General features: G+C 68.3%; 2 protein-coding genes across 2 annotated transcripts; one reads left to right on the top strand and one right to left on the bottom strand.

Moving 5' to 3' along the window:
* Positions 1-706: 706 nt before the first annotated feature.
* FOXS1 (forkhead box S1) lies at positions 707-2,047 on the top strand. Its single transcript, XM_059827330.1, has one exon. The coding sequence runs from the start codon at positions 707-709 to the stop codon at positions 2,045-2,047; it is 1,341 nt and encodes a 446-aa protein (XP_059683313.1).
* A 5,060-nt stretch (positions 2,048-7,107) lies between these two features.
* Positions 7,108-13,702, bottom strand: MYLK2 (myosin light chain kinase 2). Its single transcript, XM_059827394.1, has 11 exons — positions 12,252-13,702; positions 11,807-12,114; positions 10,819-10,924; positions 10,475-10,568; positions 10,183-10,292; positions 9,479-9,620; positions 9,110-9,180; positions 8,741-8,869; positions 8,190-8,342; positions 7,692-7,824; positions 7,108-7,188 (listed from the first exon to the last, which is right to left on the bottom strand). Exons 1-11 carry the CDS (start codon positions 13,700-13,702, stop codon positions 7,108-7,110), a joined length of 2,778 nt encoding a protein of 925 aa, XP_059683377.1.
* Positions 13,703-15,741: the final 2,039 nt, after the last annotated feature.

A 15,741-nucleotide genomic window follows, 5' to 3' on the forward strand; every position in this document is an offset into this window, starting at 1 on the left:
TGGCAATGCAGGAGCCTGTCCCAAAGGCACTCACTGCCCGTGCCTCAGTTTCCCCTGGTGAGTGGAGTGAGGGGGCTCCTGGGAGGCGGGGGCCGTGCTGCACCCCGGGGGCGATGTCCTGGCTGGGCACGGTGCGGGGACCTGGCACAGAGCAGAGATCTGGCGCGGCGCACAGGATCCGGCACAACCCCAGGCTGGGGGCGGGGGCCATGGCACTGGGGTGGCCAGGGGATGGGTGGGGAGCCGAGGGCTGGCAGCAGCCCCAGCCCCGCCAGGAGCACCCCGCTCAGCCCCCTGCCATCCCTGGCTGGGGCCCGCACCGTGGGCAGGGCAGGATGAGACCCAGGTCGTGGGAACCTCCCGTGGGAAGCGGGGCTGGGGGAGCTGTGGCCGTGGCCGGGGCTTGGCGGAGGCCAGCACTGCCTGTCTCTGCCCCGGGGAGGCCGTGGCCGTGCCAGCCCCAGGGCCGCCGGCTGCTGGCCGCAGGCCTTGGCGGCGTGTCCATCCATCCGTCCGCAGGGACCAGCGCTGGACGTTGGAGCCCCGCTCCGCCCTGGGCGGCCCCGAAGAGGAGGGGCTCGCCGCCCCCTCTCCGGCCGGGCGCGGGAGGCTGGGCCGCTGGCGGGTTTTAACGGGCCGTGCCGGGGCCGTGCGGCAGAGCGGGAGCAGCGGCGGCAGCGCGGGAAGGCTGCGGCTGGCCAAGAGGATGCAGCCGGACCTCCCCGTTGGCGACGCAGCGCTGCGCAGCCCGCTGGCCCCCGAGCCGGCCGGCGGCCCCTTCCCTGGCCCTGAGGCCACCAAGCCACCCTACAGCTACATCGCCCTCATCACCATGGCCATCCAGAGCTCGCCCGAGAAGCGCATCACGCTCAGCGGCATCTACCGCTACATCATGGGCCGCTTCACCTTCTACCGTGAGAACAAGCAGGGCTGGCAGAACAGCATCCGCCACAACCTCTCCCTTAACGAGTGCTTCGTCAAGGTGCCCCGCGACGACAAGAAGCCGGGCAAGGGCAACTACTGGACGCTCGACCCCGACTGCTACAACATGTTCGAAAATGGCAGCTTCTTGCGGCGCCGCCGGCGCTTCACCAGGAAAAGGGGCCTCCGGGACGCACCGGGCGCCGAGGGGGACGAGGGGCGCGGGAAGCCCCCCAGGCACCGGACGCGGGGGCCACCTGCCACCCCACTGCCCGAAGAGGGGAAGGCGGAGGGGGGCTACGCCTCACCGGCAGCCACGGCGGCCACGGGGCACCTGCCGAGCCCCACCACGCTGCCCGAGGGCGCTGGGGTGCCGGGGTGCCCTGAGCCCTGCACCCGGCAGCAGCCGCCCAAGGCCAGGCAGCCCTGCCTGTACCTGCCAGATGCGCCGCAGCCCAAGGGGCTGTTCTTTGCCCCCCCGGAGAGCCGCCCACCCAAGGAGACTGTCTTCGGGGGGCTCCCCGCGGCGCTGCAGCTGCCCCGGCCAGGTCAGTACCCGCTGCCCAGCGAGCACCCAGCGCCGCACCGTGCCCTGCTGCCCGCCCTGCTGCCCGCCCAGCCCAGGGACCCCCCACAGGACTCCCCGGCCCCCCCAGGCACCCCCCCGGGGCAGCTGGAGGGCGAGGAGACGACTGTCCCCGGGCTGGGGCCAGGCCAGCCCTTTGGGCAGGTGCCCCCCACGTTCCCTGGCACCCTCCTGGGCACGGGCAAGCCCCCCTTCCTAGAGGGGGAGGGCTACGCGCAGCCCCCCCTGCCCGTTTTCGGCTCCTTCGGCCGGTCAGGGCCCGAGGCGCTGGGCAGCAGCTACCAGTGCCGGGTGCAGGCGCTGAGCTTCTGTGTGAAGGAGCGGCCATGCGGCGCGGCGCTGGAGCACCTCCTGGCCACGGCCCCCCCGGCCCCCGCTGCCCCCCGCCAGCCACCCTTCGGGGCCGCAGGGCCACGGGTGGGCGAGCAGAAGGAGCCATGGGGGCCGGGGGCCGCAATCCCACTTCAGGGGGGCAACGGCTACCCCCTGGGGCTGCCCCCATGCCTCTACCGGACACCCGGCATGTTCTTCTTCGAGTGAGGGACTGGCCCACCCCGGGAGGCCCCCGGCCCCGAATAAAGCGCATTCCCCAATGCTGCCTCTGTAGTCTCTGCGCCCAGCTCGGGGTGGGCAGCGGTCAGGGGCGAGCTGGGGACCCTCTGCCCCAGCCCCGGGCACTGGCTGCAGGACATGCATCCCCGCGGCCACCCGGCACAGCCCTCATCCCCGCTGGCCCCTCCATTGGTGATCACCGACTGGACGGTGAGGCCACGGGGGGACGGGACATGGCCTGGGTCAGGGCACCCGCGTCCAGGTCCCGTGTCCCTGGGGGATGCTGGGGACAAGGTCCTGCCGCAACACGGGGCCAGGAGCCCCCCGAAACCCCGTCCCGGGGTAGCGGGAGGGAACCTCGTCCACGGCAGGGGGACGTGCTGCATCAGGAGCGGTCCCCGCGGAGCCCTGCTGCCACCTCCCTGCACCCAGGACCGCTCAAAGTGCCTGGCTTTGCCCCGGGTGCCACACATGCCACAACCGGCACCAGCCTCAGCGTGTGGCCCCACTCACGCACCCGCATGGCCCCAGAGAGATGCCGGGGAGGAGCGGGGGTCAGTGGCACAGTATGGGAGGCTCTGCTTTTGCGGGGACGGGGGTCCCTCCGCTCTCTGTCCCTGCTCGGGGCCGTGCCAGTGCCCGGCCGCGGACCCACCAGGTCCCTGCAGACACCCCGAGGCCAGGGCACCCCCCAGAGCCGTGCTGTGCCAGGGGTTGTGACTGCGATGGGAACGGCTGGGGAAAGTGGATTCCACCGACCTGAATCACGCCGGGCGGCTGCCAGTGAGGAGGCACCGGCTGAGTCACCGCTGCCGGCACCGGGCTGGGCACGGGGGCCTGCCCCAGCCAGCCCAGCTGGGGGGCACTGGGGTGGGTGGGGGTCCCCACACAGCCCCGGGCTGGGACCTGGCCACCAGCCCCTTCCCATGCACCGCCGGGACACCTGGGCCAGCGTCTCTGCAGCACTGCAGTGGGGCCAGAGCGATGCTGGCAAAGCGGGGGGTGTGCCCGTGCCCCCGTCCTGCCCACCCCAGGCTGGGAGAGGGGGGAACCCCAGGACCAGCAATGCCTGGACCCCATGGCACCGCCAGCCCCAGGGCGGGCACAGGGGCCGGACGCCAGGCCGGCGGGGGGTCTCCATGCTGCTGTGGGGAGCAGATTTGTAGCAGAGCCCCGCGGGTCGGGGGGGAGGGGGAGAGGAAAGAGAGAGAGATCTATACGTATATCTATTGGGCTGTGCTGGCACGAACAGACAGCGGTGGCGTCACTCAGGGACCGGGAGCACCGCGGCCACGTCAGCCCCGTTATCAGCCCCCAGACAGCCTCTGCCGGGCCGTGTCCGAGTCCCAGCCCCGGGCAGGGCAGGGGGGAGGCCGCCCTTCGTCATCGGGGACAGCCATTCAGCCCTGGGCCTCTCTTTTCTCCCTTTTTTTTTTTTCCTCCCCAGTGGAAAACAATATTTGAGCGCCTACATCATGCTGGCGTCTCCGGAGCGGCCGGCGGCGAGCGCGGCTGACCTCAGCCCCCTCCTTCGCGCGGTCCCCGGGGGCGCGGGAGGAAGCGAGCGCTGCAGCCGTGCCCAGGGGCCGTCTGGTTCCCACACAGAGCGGCTGGGCCCATCGCCCACCCTGGCTCCCGCCACCGCCTGGGAACGCATGGCCCCGGCCCCACGCGGTGCCCCGGGCTGGGGTCCCTGCGCTGAGAGCAGCGTGGCATCGCATGGCACATCCCATTGTCCCCCCGAGCTGCAGCCCCCAGGGATGGGGACCCCCATCCCACAGAGCCTGGCTGCCTGCACCGCCCCAGGCGTGCAGACTACGGTCATCCACTCTCCCGGTGCTCCCCTTCTCCGCACCCACCCTGGCTCCCGGCCATGGTCCCGCTACTCTCCCTGCCCTGCCTCCTCCCCGGCTCATGGTGGGTGGCCTGGCCCCCAGCCCGCTCGCCCGCTCCCAGCATGGGCCGTGCCGCAGCCGGGGACTGGGCTGCGCCCGGTCACAGGGCGAACCTGCTGCTGCTGGTGCTGCAGGAGCCGGTGCAGGAGGTCCGCCTGCTCCCCTTCCCTCCCTGTGCTGCCTGCGGGGCCCCTCGCTTTGCAGGCAGGGCGGGTGCCACAGGGACAGGGTGCAGGCAGGGATGGGGATAGGGTGCTGCTCTGCGCGAGCGCTCAAGGCTCTAGAGATGGATGCTGTGGACACACATGCACACACCCCAGACTGCGCCCTGTGGGGGTGACAAGGACCCCCCCAGACAAGGGATGGTGCAGCTGCCGTAGCCTGTGCCGGACCAGGACCAGCCCTGTCACCATGCCCATCAGCCCCAGCAGGACTGGTCCCCTCCCCGGGGCTTTGGGGGCTCCTGAGACCTGTCCTGTCCCTCAGCTGGGAGCGCAGGATGGGGCTACAGCAGCTCCCACGCTGCTGGCCCCGCTCCTCTGGTCCCGATGGAGGCACAATGGGTATCCCCATGGGGTCCTGGGGAAGGAGAGGAGAGGGCTGGAGAAGCCAAACTGGGCCATGGGGTGGGGGTCCCCCACCCTGGGCTTGGGGCACCAGGATGTGCCAGTGCATCTCTGTGCCGTAGCCACGCACACACAGGGCTGTGTCCAGGAACCGATCCCCTGGAGCGGCTTGGGGGGTCAGGAGTGTCCGGGGATGATGGCCCAGCCGGTAACCCCGCGGGCCACCCCACGATGGGGCCCTCCAGCCCCCGTGGCCCACCGGGGCCGGGGCAACGTGCGGCTCCTGGGGCCAGACAGGAAGGAGACGTCACCGCCGCGGAGCGTAACTCAAACCAGATGGGGCTGCGCTGGCTTCCAGGCCCGCAGGGTGGTCACCGACAGGAACCGGTCAAAGGCTGCCGGCAGGAAGCGGCTGGGAGGGACGCCCGCGGCGGAGCCGGTGTCTGGGCCTGGGCAGCCTTAACTGCTTCGGGGCCAGCTGCAGCCCCACCGGGCAGAGGGGCACCAGGGCACCAGCTCCCCACCAGCCCTTGCCTGGGCATCCCACCCCACTTGGGCAGATGCCGAAGCCGTGAGGACAGCTCTGACCATCCGTCCATCCCTCCCTCCTTTCCCCCAGCACCCTGGGGTGCTTCGGAGGTGGTTGCTGCTGCACAGTCACGGGTTGCAGAGACCAGAACCCCTCAGCACTGTGGGCTGCACAGCCCTGCCTGGACGCACCAGGCGGCCCCCAGCCCCAGCGCAGCCGGGGCCACTCTCTGTCGCCTCTACCCTGGGGAAGAGACGTGTTTTCCCGTCCCCTCCTCGCTTATCTGCAGCGCTCAGACTGTGGCTGCACGGCCCATGTGGGCAGGAGCAGTGGCCCAGGGAGGGGGCCGGGAGCAGCCCCCCAGAGCCCCGGGGAAGCAGGGCAGGCGCGGGCTGCGGGCAGACCTGTACATTTATTTACAAGAAGGCGCGAGCCAGGCAGGACTCCGGCATGGGGCAGGGCGCCGGGAGCCGTGTCCCTTGCCCAGGTGGGACAAGCCTGAAGCCCCTTCACCTGCTGCAGCCAGTGGGGCTGGGGGGGCTGGTGCCTCCCCAGGGGTTTTCCAGCAGGCACAGAGGGCAGAGACAGCCCTGGAGCAGACACGCAGCCCTGGCTTGGGGGGGTTCAGCCATGGCGAAAGCCAAAGCAGAGGGCAGGGGGAGCCTGTGACCCCCTGTCAGCCCCCCATCCCCTCCCGCAGCGGGCAAGGCTGGAAGCAGCAAAGCCCAGGGGATGCCCATCCTTCGGCAGCACCAGGGAGCCCCGAGGGGCGCGGGCAGAGGGTCGAGGGGAGGCAGAGGAGCGAGGGCAGCACCTGCCTCCCACAGCCCGGTGGGTCCCGGGGAGCCCCCGCACGCGGTGGGGGGAGCTGGCGGGCGCAGCCGCCGACCGGCAGTTCCTGTGTGTTGGTGGTCAGGGCTGGAGTGATGCTCGCAGGAGCGGGGGAGCGCGGTCCAGCTGCTCTGCATTAGGACGCCTCGCTCATCTTGATCTGGCGGGGACGGGTGAAGCAGAGGTTGTGTTTTTCCCCCGCTGGCAGAGCCGAAGGGCAGGGAGGGCAGGAGGAACACAAAGCCTCCTTCTTCCCTCGCTGGCTCCCAGCTGGGGATGCTGCTGGAAGCATGCTCACCGCTTCCTCCCTTCCTGTGCGAGCAGCAGCTCAGGGCCAGCTCCGCTCCTGCACGTCCAGCCAGCCAGGGAGGAGGTGCTTTGGCCCTAGCTCCGGTGCCAAAGCACCAGGGTTGCGGGTCCACGCCTGCCCTCCGGCATCCCCACGCTGAGCCACGGTGCTGGGAAGGGAGGTGGAGCAGCTCAGGGTCCAGCAACAGCGAAGGCAGGGCAGGGCTGCGGCATTTACAGGCAGAGCGCACAAGTCTTGGGGCCAAGGTAGCGGCAAGCGCGCAGGGTGGCCCAGGCAGCGGGGCTCACGCCAGACCAGCCTTTCTCCTCCGAGGCCACTGGAAGGAAGCGCAAGTGGAACAGAGGTGCCGTGGGTCGGGCATCACACAGCCAGGCCAGGGACGAGATGGGAAACCACCGCTCAGGAGCAACGTCGCAGTCCAAGGAAATCCAGACAGGAGTTTTGGCTCAATGGGAATGGGGAGGGCTGGAGCCCCAGGAGCCCAGCAGCAGGTCCCCGGTGCAGCAATGCCGCCCGGGGTGGGATGAGCTCGGCAGAGCAGCTCCACAGCGGTGGGTGCAGGCGAGGAGCCCGGCAGGGTCCTGGCCCCCAAGCAGTCCCACAGCCACTGGGTGCCAGGGCAGGGCGCAGCCCCAGGGGACGCAGCAGAGCAGCAGCCGCGGTGGCGCAGGGCACGGAGCAGGGGTGCAGCGCACACCGCAGCAGTGCGGGGTCCAGAGCAGCCATCTGGCAGCAGCACGGGTGGGGAGGGGTCTGCGCTGCTCCAGCCCTTGGCCCCTGCGGTGGGAAGCGGGCAGGGGCCGACCCCAGTGAGGTCCTGCTGCCATCCAGAAGCAAGACTGACGTGGGACCCTCTCAAGCGGTTCCTGTCTGGCCTCGACTCACACGTGGCTCAGGCTCTCCCCGGGAGCCCCCGCTCAGACACCCAGTGCTGTCAGCGACCCTGAGCTGGTGATCTTCTTGAAGCGGTTGGCGGCACACACCCCGATGAAGTTTTTCTGTAAAGGGGAAGAGGAGAGATGCTCATCGCACCGTGAGGGCTGCAGCTCCAAAGGCTGAGCCAGACCCCGCTCCTGGGGCTGGTGAGGAGCTGGGCTGGGGAGCGGGCAGCCTCCTGGGCACCCACTCAGCCAGGCGGCCTGAGAGGGGAGTGCAGGGCAGGGGGAGGCGCAGGGCTGATGCTGGGGATCATCCCCTACACTGTCCTGACACCACTCCTGCCCCTAAAAGGTGCTCTTGGGATCGGCTCAAGGGAGAGCACCATGAAGGGACCTATGCTTGTCAGGGGTCCCACCTTGGGGGCACCCATACAAGAGCCCCAGTGCTGGGGAGCCCTTGCTCCAAGCTCAGGGATCCTCTGTCCCGGCTGCCAGCAGCACAGCGAGACAGAGTGATCCTCCATGTCCCAAACACCATCCTCCAGGATGGGCAGAGGCTGGCAACCCCCCCACCAGCTCCCCCAGACAGTGCTGACCCTCCTCCCCGTGCTGGCCCCCCGCACCTTCCAGCGCCGCCGCATGACGTATTTCTTGAGCAGCACTTGGGACTTGAGCCGGCGGTTGCAGCGCTTGGCCTTTTCTGCCAGGTTGTTGAGCCAGGGATGCTGCAGGCACTGGCCGGCGCTCATCCGGGCGCTGGGGGTGAGAGGAGCCTGGGTCACCCCTGCTTGAGCCCCTCTGCCCCAGCCACCCCCTTCTCCAGCTGCCCCAGAGCCCCAAAAACCCAGAAACCTGCAGGGGAGGAACCAGCTGGAGGGATGTGCCCAGGGACCAGTGGGGCTGGGCAGGACCCCAAGTGGTCCAGCACGTCCTGCTTAGACCAGGTGACCCTGGAGGGACACAGGGCTCTGTTGGGGACAGCCAGTGGCCAGGGCAGGGCCCCGTGAGGCTCACTTTGGCACAGGACATCAGGGGATGCTGCTGGTCCTGGTGCAGAGGGCAGCACCTGGTACCCAGGGATGCCCACCCCAGGACCCCCATGGCCTCTGCCGGCCTCGCACCTCTTCTCCTTAATGATGAGGTTTGAGACGAAGTCCTTGGCCTCCTCAGAGACGCTCTCGAAGGTCTCCTCATCGAAGTACCAGTTGGCAGCCAGGACGTTGTTGAGCGTCTCAGTGTCGTTGTCACCCAAGAAGGGGGAGAGGCCACTGAGCCTGGGGGTGCAGGGGGGTGAGGAGCCGGGTGCTCTCAGGCTGTGGCACCTCCCAAACCCCCCGGAACAGAGCCAGTCTGGCTGGGGCTGCCCTGGGGAGCGAGGCAGGGCAGCCCCTAGAAGGGAGGCAGCATGCGGCTGCTGGGACCGTGCTGCGCTCCTGCCTACAGCTGGGCTGAGCTTCTTCCTGCCCGCAGATGTGGGCACACGCACTCCCTGGCCCCACTCGCTGCCCTCCAGCCCCACCTGCCCATCACCCCGTCCAGCACCCTCCACCAGCTCCCCAAGCATGTGGGTGCCTGGGGCACGTGTACGGCTTGGGGACGGCTCGGTGCCCAGGGTTGCTCTGCCCGGGCACCCCGGCACGGTGCTGGCAGCCCCCCGCCCAGCCTGACGTACAGCATGTAGGTGATGACGCCCATGCTCCACATGTCTGTGGAGTAGGAGACCTGCTCGTAGTTGACCACCTCGGGGGAGAGGAATTCGGGGGTGCCAAAGTTCACCTTCAGCTTCTCCTGGGGGTTGTACCTGCGTCCAGGGGGGGCGAGTCAGCAGGAGGGGGACAGGCTGCTCCCCCAAACCACTGTCCCCCTCCCAGCTGTAGCTGCCCTCCCCAGCCCTTCCAGCCAAGGAGAGCCAGGGCCAGAGCCCCGGCCAAAACCACAGCCTAGAGCGGGTCCCGGGGCTCCCAGCACCCTGAGGGCATGCGGGGCCAAAGGGTGGGAGGGGGACAGGGAGGAGGGATGGAGCTGAGGGGGAAGACGGCACCTTCGAGCCAGCCCAAAGTCAATTATCTTCACCATGTGCCCGGTGGCAGCGACGCAGAGGATGTTCTCAGGCTGTGGGGAGAGGGAGACCATTGCTCCACTGTCAAGAGGGAATGTCCCCAGCGCTTGGGTCCAGCAGCCCACGGGTCCTGCGGCTGACCCATGCCGGAGTGATACTGACTCACAGGCATCCCTCCCACGGCTGGTCGGTGTTGGGACACGGTGCCCTTGCAAGCACGGCAGGGCACGGGCCAGCACACAGTGCTCCCCGCTTCAGTGTCTGCAAACACCCGCTGCCCCCCCACGCCCCAGCCTCCCCCAGCCCCACGAGCAGCGGCTGGCCCCTGCTGTCACCCCCTCAGTGCCGCACCTTGAGGTCGAGGTGGAGGACACGCATGTGGTGCATGAAGCGGATGCCCTCACAGATCTGCCGGACGAACACCATGCAGTCCACCTCCGTCAGGTGGTAGTCGTCGTCGACGATCCGCTCAAAGAGCTCGCCGCCCTCCACGCTGCGTGGGGACGGACCGCGGGGTCACCCAGGGCTCCCTGCCCCAAGCTGCCCTCCTGAAGACCCCCCTGCCCACCCCAGGGACCCCCAGCCCAGCCCCACCGTGGAGATGCTGGTGTAGAGGCCAAGCAGAGCCACGGTGGGACGTGTGTGTGCTGGGGTTGGACACCCTCCCCAAGGCAGGGGGGGTTACCCCAAAACACCCCAGCTCCATGGGGTTTGTAGAGCAGAAAGCCCCAGCACAGCCCCAGTCTCCCTGGAGCAAGCGAGCAGGGGGAAAAGGAGCTGCGCGGGAAGGACCTGGGTCATCTCCACCCTCAACGCAGCCGTGATGGAAGGAGATGCTGCCCCAGCCAGGCAGAGCCCGATGCTGCCTCTGAGCCCAGCGTGAGATGCGGAGATACCCGAGAGGGGATGAGCGAGGTGAGGGACATTCTTTGGGGCCACCCCTTCTGCTTGGCGAGGGGCTGGCACATCAGCTCCATCGCCGCACATCAGCATCCCTTGCGGTGGTGCCCCTCACCCAGGCATCGGGCCCCACACAGTGCTACCCCAGCACTCACAACTCCATGAAGAGGATGATCTCCTTGGGTGTCTCGATGGCGTCGTAGAGCTGGATGAGGTTGCGGTGGTTCAGCTGGTTCATCACGTCAATCTCCAGCAGCACCATCTCCTGCAGAATAAGCCCCACCGCAGTGCAGGGTGTCAGCCCTGGCCGAGTCACCGGCACAGGGACAGGCTGTGTCACAGCACCGGGGACACACCGGGCATGACACTGCCACCCACCACCTTGGCCGTGCCACTTGTTGGTGGCACATGGCCAGGAGGAGCCCCCAACCCCAGCATCAGTCAGACCTTGTCCTTGGCACCCTGCTTCCGGATCACTTTGGCCGCCAACTTGAGCCCCGTCTGCTTCTCCGTGCACGTGTGGACTTCGCCAAACTTGCCTCTGGGGAGGGAGAGAGGGAGAGATGCCAACACCATCAGCTGTTCTGGCTGATGGGGACCCCCACGTTGCTCTGGGGTGCTGCCCTGTGCTGCCCACCGCTCCCCTCTGCACCCATCCTGCCTGAGGCACCAACCCATCATGGCCAGAGAAGTCCCATGGACCCAGGACCATCGCCCAAGGCTGGACAGCAGCTCAGGGCAGTGCCAGGGGAAAGCCGGGCATCCCGCGCCCTCCTGGGGCCCCTCCTTACCCTCCCAGGATCTCCTTGGAGCTGAGGTTGAACTGGGAGCTGACGCTGGCAGACCGCAGGGTGACGATGCGGTGTGCAAAGGGCGCTGGCGGCGGAGGGACGTCATCTGCCCAGAGAGGAGGGCTGGGGTGAGAAGGGGAGCTGCCCGGCCAGGGGACCCCACCGCTGGGCACCCCGGGGTGCCCCAGGCTGGGGGCGTGCAGGGTGAAGGCAGGCACCCAGCAGCACAGCCCAGCCAAGCCTGTGGGTGCAGGATGCGGCCAGGTAGCGAGTGCCTGGCTGCAAATCAGGGTCTCCTGGCTGCTTGCTGCACCGGGAGATACAGCATCCTCTGACAGGTCCCTCACCACTGCCTGCAGCATCGCCCTGCTGCACGGCACCCACCCCGCTGCATGGCACCCACCCCGCTGCATGGCACCCACCCCGCTGCACGGCACCCACTCCCCACCCTCCCGCGTGTCACGCTCGCCCTCTCCAGGCCATGCTGCTGCGTGTCACCCTCTCCGAGTCACCACCTCTCCGGGCCACCACGTCCTGCTCGCCCTCCCAGGACAGACCCCACGCAGGGTGCACCCCACGCACCCAGTCCCGGGCCACCCTTCCCGGAGCCGGCCTCGCAGGGAGCCCCACGAGCACCCGCTGCCCCCGAGCTCGGTGCAGCCCCAGCCCTGCCATCCCTGACAAGGACAGCGGAGCAAGACACGGGGACACGCTGTCCCCTGCCACCGGCCAGGCGGTGGCTGTCACTCCCCGGGCTCCTCTTCCTCCCGGGCAGCCCCGGCCGCGGGGACCGTGCCAGGCTGCGGTCGGAGCAGCCCGGGGAGGGGACGCGACGCATTTAGCCCTGTTTACAGGGAAACAGGAGCTCGAAGGCCAGCGGGCAGGCGACGAGCCAAGAGCATGAGCCAGCAGCAGGCAGGGCCGCGGGGGACCCCGGGCTGCCACCCCGCAGAGGGTCCTGGGGTGCGAGGACAAGGCACAGCCTTACCCAGTATCTCGAAAGGGTCTTCCTTCCCAAAATCGGGGGTGAGGTAGGGGCTGGGAGGCGGCTCTGCCTCCGTCGAGGAGGGTTGCCCCCCAGGGCCAAGCTGCTCCGTGGCCCCAGTAGGATCCGGGGACTGCCCCACAGCACTGGGCAATGTCCTGTCCTGCGGGGTGCCAGGGCTCCCCACGGGGATGGGGGGCTCCAGGGGCTGCAGGCCCCCCAGGGCTGGCGAGGCAGGGCCAGGCTCTGCCGCTGTGGTCTCCTCCGGTATCATCTCCATCACTGCCGCCTCCGCCCAGGGCTGCTCCTCCCTGGAAGCAGGAGCAGGAGGTGAGCAGAGCCCAGCCAGCAGCCCCCCGAGCCCCGCGCCCACCTCTGCCCCGCGGGTCCTGGGGCTCCCCGGGGAGCAGCGAGGGGAGGGGAGCCCAGCCCAGGAGGCTGCGGGTACCTGTGGCAGGTGGCTGGGCAGCTCAGGCTCTGCAGCAGAGCCGGGCGCGGGGCCTCGGGCGCCTTCGGCTGCTGCTGCTTATCCGTCTCCTCCACCTTTGCCGCTTTCTCCCCTTCACCCTGAGCCATCGCAGCAGCCGTGGCCGCTGCCTCTGTGGGCTCCTCGCCTCCATCCCCAGCCTCCTCTGCAGCTGGGGGGGGTTCCACCTTTGCAGCTTTCTCCCCTCCATCCTGAGCCTTTACAGCAGCCGGGGCCTTCTCCTTTGCAGTCGCTGGGACCATCTTCTTTGCAGGCTCTTCTTTGCCTCCACCCTCAGCCTTTGCTGCAATTGCAGTTTTTTCCACCTTTGCAGTTTCCTTCCCTCCATCCTGTACCTTTGCAGCAGCTGGGACTTTCTCCTTTGCAGGCTCCTCTTTGCCTCCGTCTTGAGGCTTCTTTGCAGCTGGGGTTTCCTCTGCCTTTGCTGCTGCCTTCTCTCCATCCTGAGCCTTTGCAGCGGATGGGGTCTTCTCCTTTGCAGGAGCTGCAGCTTTCTCCTTTGCAGGCTCCTCTTTGCCTCCATCTTGAGCCTTTTTTGTAGCTGGGGCTTTTTCTACCTTTGCCCCTTTATTCTCTCCATCCTGAGCCTTTACAGTAGCTGGAACCTTCTCCTTTGCAGCAGCTGGAGCCTTCTCCTTTGTGGGCTTTTTATCAGCTGGGGTTTTCCCTGCCTTTGCAGCTTTCTTCCCTCCATCCTGAGCTTTTTCAGCAGCCGGGGCCTTCTCCTTTGCAGCAGCCATGGTTTTTTCCTTTGCAGGCTCTTCTTTGCCTCCATCCTGAGCCTGTGCTGCAGCCAAGGCTGTCTCCTCCGCAGGTTTTGCCTTCCCTCCTTCAGCCTCCACTGCAGCCGGAACCTTCTCTTCCGTGGGCTCTGCTTTCCCACCACCCTCAGCCTCTAACGCACCAGGGACTTGCTCCTTCCTGGGCTCGTCCTTCCCTCCATCCTGAGCCTCTACTACAGCCAGGCCCTTCCCCTCCGCGGGCACTGCCTGCCCTCCTTTGGGCTCTCCCGCAGCCGGAGCCTTCTCCTCCCGGGGCTCATCCTTCCCTCCATCCTGAGCCACGGCAGCAGCTGGAGCCTTCCCCTCCGTGGGCACTGCCTTCCCTCCCTCAGGCTCTCCTGCAGCTGGAGCTTTCTCCTTCCCAGGCTCATCCTTCCCTCCGTTCTGGGCCTCGGCAGCAGTCGGCACCTTCTCCTCCGTGGGTGCTGCCAGCCCTCCATCGTGCTGTGCAGCTGAAGCCTCCTGAGCCAGCTCTGCCTTCCCTCCTCCGGCCTCTCCTGCAGCCTTCTCCTTCCCCGGCTCTGCCTGCTCTCCATCCTGAGCCGCGGCAGCAGCCGGAGCCTTCTCCTGCCCGGGGTCATCCGTCCCTTCGTCCTGCGCCCCGGTGGCAGCCGGCACCGTCCCCTCCATGGGTGCTGCCTTCCCCCCTTGGGGCTGGGCAACCTGCGGAGCCGCTGGGACCAGCTGGGTTGTGCTGCCGTCTGCTTCAGGGGGGGCCGTGCCACCAGCCCCCCCAGTGCCAGGCGTGCTGCCCACCCCACCGCCCTGCTCCATGGGGACTCTCCGGGCGGGAGGCGGCTGCCCTGCGGTGCTCCCGGTTCAGTGAGGCTCCTGCAGGAGAGAAGACATAAGCTGAGGGCTCCCCGGACCCAACGCCCCGCAGAGGGGCACGGTGGGACGCGAGCAGCAGCTCTGCTGCTGCAGAAGAGGGGTGAGCTGCCGCCACCCAGCCGGGAGCCGTGCCCCTGCCACCCGGCTGGTGGCACCGAGCCGGGGGCCCCACGTAGCTGCCCGTCCCTTGCACCATCCCATTGTGCCCCGGTATCTGCCCGGCGGTGACTGACCGATGGCCTGACGCTGGCACCTGTCGCTGCCACGGGGCCCCCAGCGTGCAAACAGCCGGCGCGGCGCGGACAGGGTGCCAATTTAAGGCCACGTGCCCCCATGGCGGGGCAGGAGACGGCAGCTCTGGCCCCAGGCTGGCAGGGTGGGGATCAGGCAAGGTGAGCATCCCCGGGCATGGCCCCGCTGCTGCCCACCCCGAACCACGCAGGCAGGTCCAGCCACGCAGGCAGAGCCCCATCTGCTCGGGGGCCACATGGACCCCCGGCCCCAGCAGCCGCCAGCGCTGCCCGTTCCCCTACCCAGTGGCGACTACAGCTCCTGCCTGAGCAGTTCCCACCAAGGGCACCCGTTGGTGCCTGCGTACCTGCGCGGGCTGCCGGCATGAGCTGCCACCCTGTTTCCTCCAGCCCAGCACCTGATCCCCAAATCCCCGCTCTGCCGCGGGCTCTGCTGCCTGTCCCTGCTTGGCCACCCTCCCTGCACAGCCTGTGCAACCATCCAAAGGCCAGGACAGCCCATTCCTAGAATAAACCCACCAACAACCATCCCAGTAACAGGGGAGTTGCTTACTGGTCTTACTGGAACAGGAGCTGTGGTAAAGCCGTCCCTGGCCAAGTGTTACCATGTCCCGTAGCTCGGCACAGGGAGCCTGGGGGGACAGAGGCGCTCCTCCTGGGGCTGGGGGCTCCGCTCTCCCCGGCACCCCCCACCACCATGCCCCGAGTGAGCGGCCATGGGGACCCCCCCGGCCCCTTTACCTGGGTCCCAGGGCAGAGGGCGGTCAGGAGGGCAGCATCCGCACTGTGGCAGCGCCCGGAGGGAGCAGCCTCTTCTATCCCGGGTGTAACGGAGCCGGATTAGTGCGAGCAGAGGAGGATCCTTTACAGCAGCAGGAGCCGTCCCGCTTCGCCTTTCCCAGCACCTGTCACTGCTGGAGCCCGTTCAAAGGACACGCCACTCTTCCCTGTCCCCCGCGGACTGAGGACGCGCAGACACGGCACAGGGGACCGGTGCGGCACCGCGGGGAGGGCTGGCACCAGGCACCGCAGCACCCCAAAAACATCCCACGGGGGCGGCCTGGCCGAGCTGGACATGGCCAAGTGCTTCCAAGGTGCCCACAGGTGACACAAGGTGGCCAATGGCCACCCCACAGCGTTGGTGGCCAGGAGCAGCCGGTGACAGTGCCAGTCCCCTGTGCTGCTGAGCTGCGTCCGGCTCTGCCCACCGGCACCAGCTCTTGGGGAGAGCAGCTCTGAGGGACCCTGCACTCCACGAGCGTGACATGACACCCAAGGGCACCATCAGCTCTGGGCACGGCTGTCAGTCCCTGAGGAAAAAGCAACAGCAGCCGGGAACCGGGCACCAGCCGGTGGCTGCAGCCTCTCCCAGGAGCCAGTTAAGAGACTCTAATTTCCTGCAAAATGAAGTGTTTTGGGGATCAGGGATAGAAAGAAAGGAGCTGGGGGCTTCTGCTGGAGGGGTGGGGCTGTGCATGGGCATCACCAGCCCCTGCTGAAGGTGCAGTGTGCGCTGCTGCACCCCAGGACACGGCCTCAGGGACTGTGCAGGGCTGAACCCGGGTAGGGAAAAGCCCCGGGGAGAGG

The sequence above is a fragment of the Gavia stellata genome, chromosome 20, assembly GCF_030936135.1.
Source record: "Gavia stellata isolate bGavSte3 chromosome 20, bGavSte3.hap2, whole genome shotgun sequence".
Taxonomy (NCBI): Eukaryota; Metazoa; Chordata; class Aves; order Gaviiformes; family Gaviidae; genus Gavia; species Gavia stellata.

What these genes read in the sequence shown, in the direction of transcription:
- FOXS1 (XM_059827330.1), top strand. Translation starts at nt 707, where the DNA reads ATGCAGCCGGACCTCCCCGTTGGCGACGCAGCGCTGCGCAGCCCGCTG.
- MYLK2 (XM_059827394.1), bottom strand. Translation starts at nt 13,702, where the DNA reads ATGGAGGGGACGGTGCCGGCTGCCACCGGGGCGCAGGACGAAGGGACG. An exon ending in AGACCCTTTCGAGATACTGG is followed by an intron (nt 10,925 to 11,806) that starts GTAAGGCTGTGC and finishes CTCTCTGGGCAG; the next exon opens with ATGACGTCCCTCCGCCGCCA. An exon ending in AGCAGGGTGCCAAGGACAAG is followed by an intron (nt 10,293 to 10,474) that starts GTCTGACTGATG and finishes CTTATTCTGCAG; the next exon opens with GAGATGGTGCTGCTGGAGAT.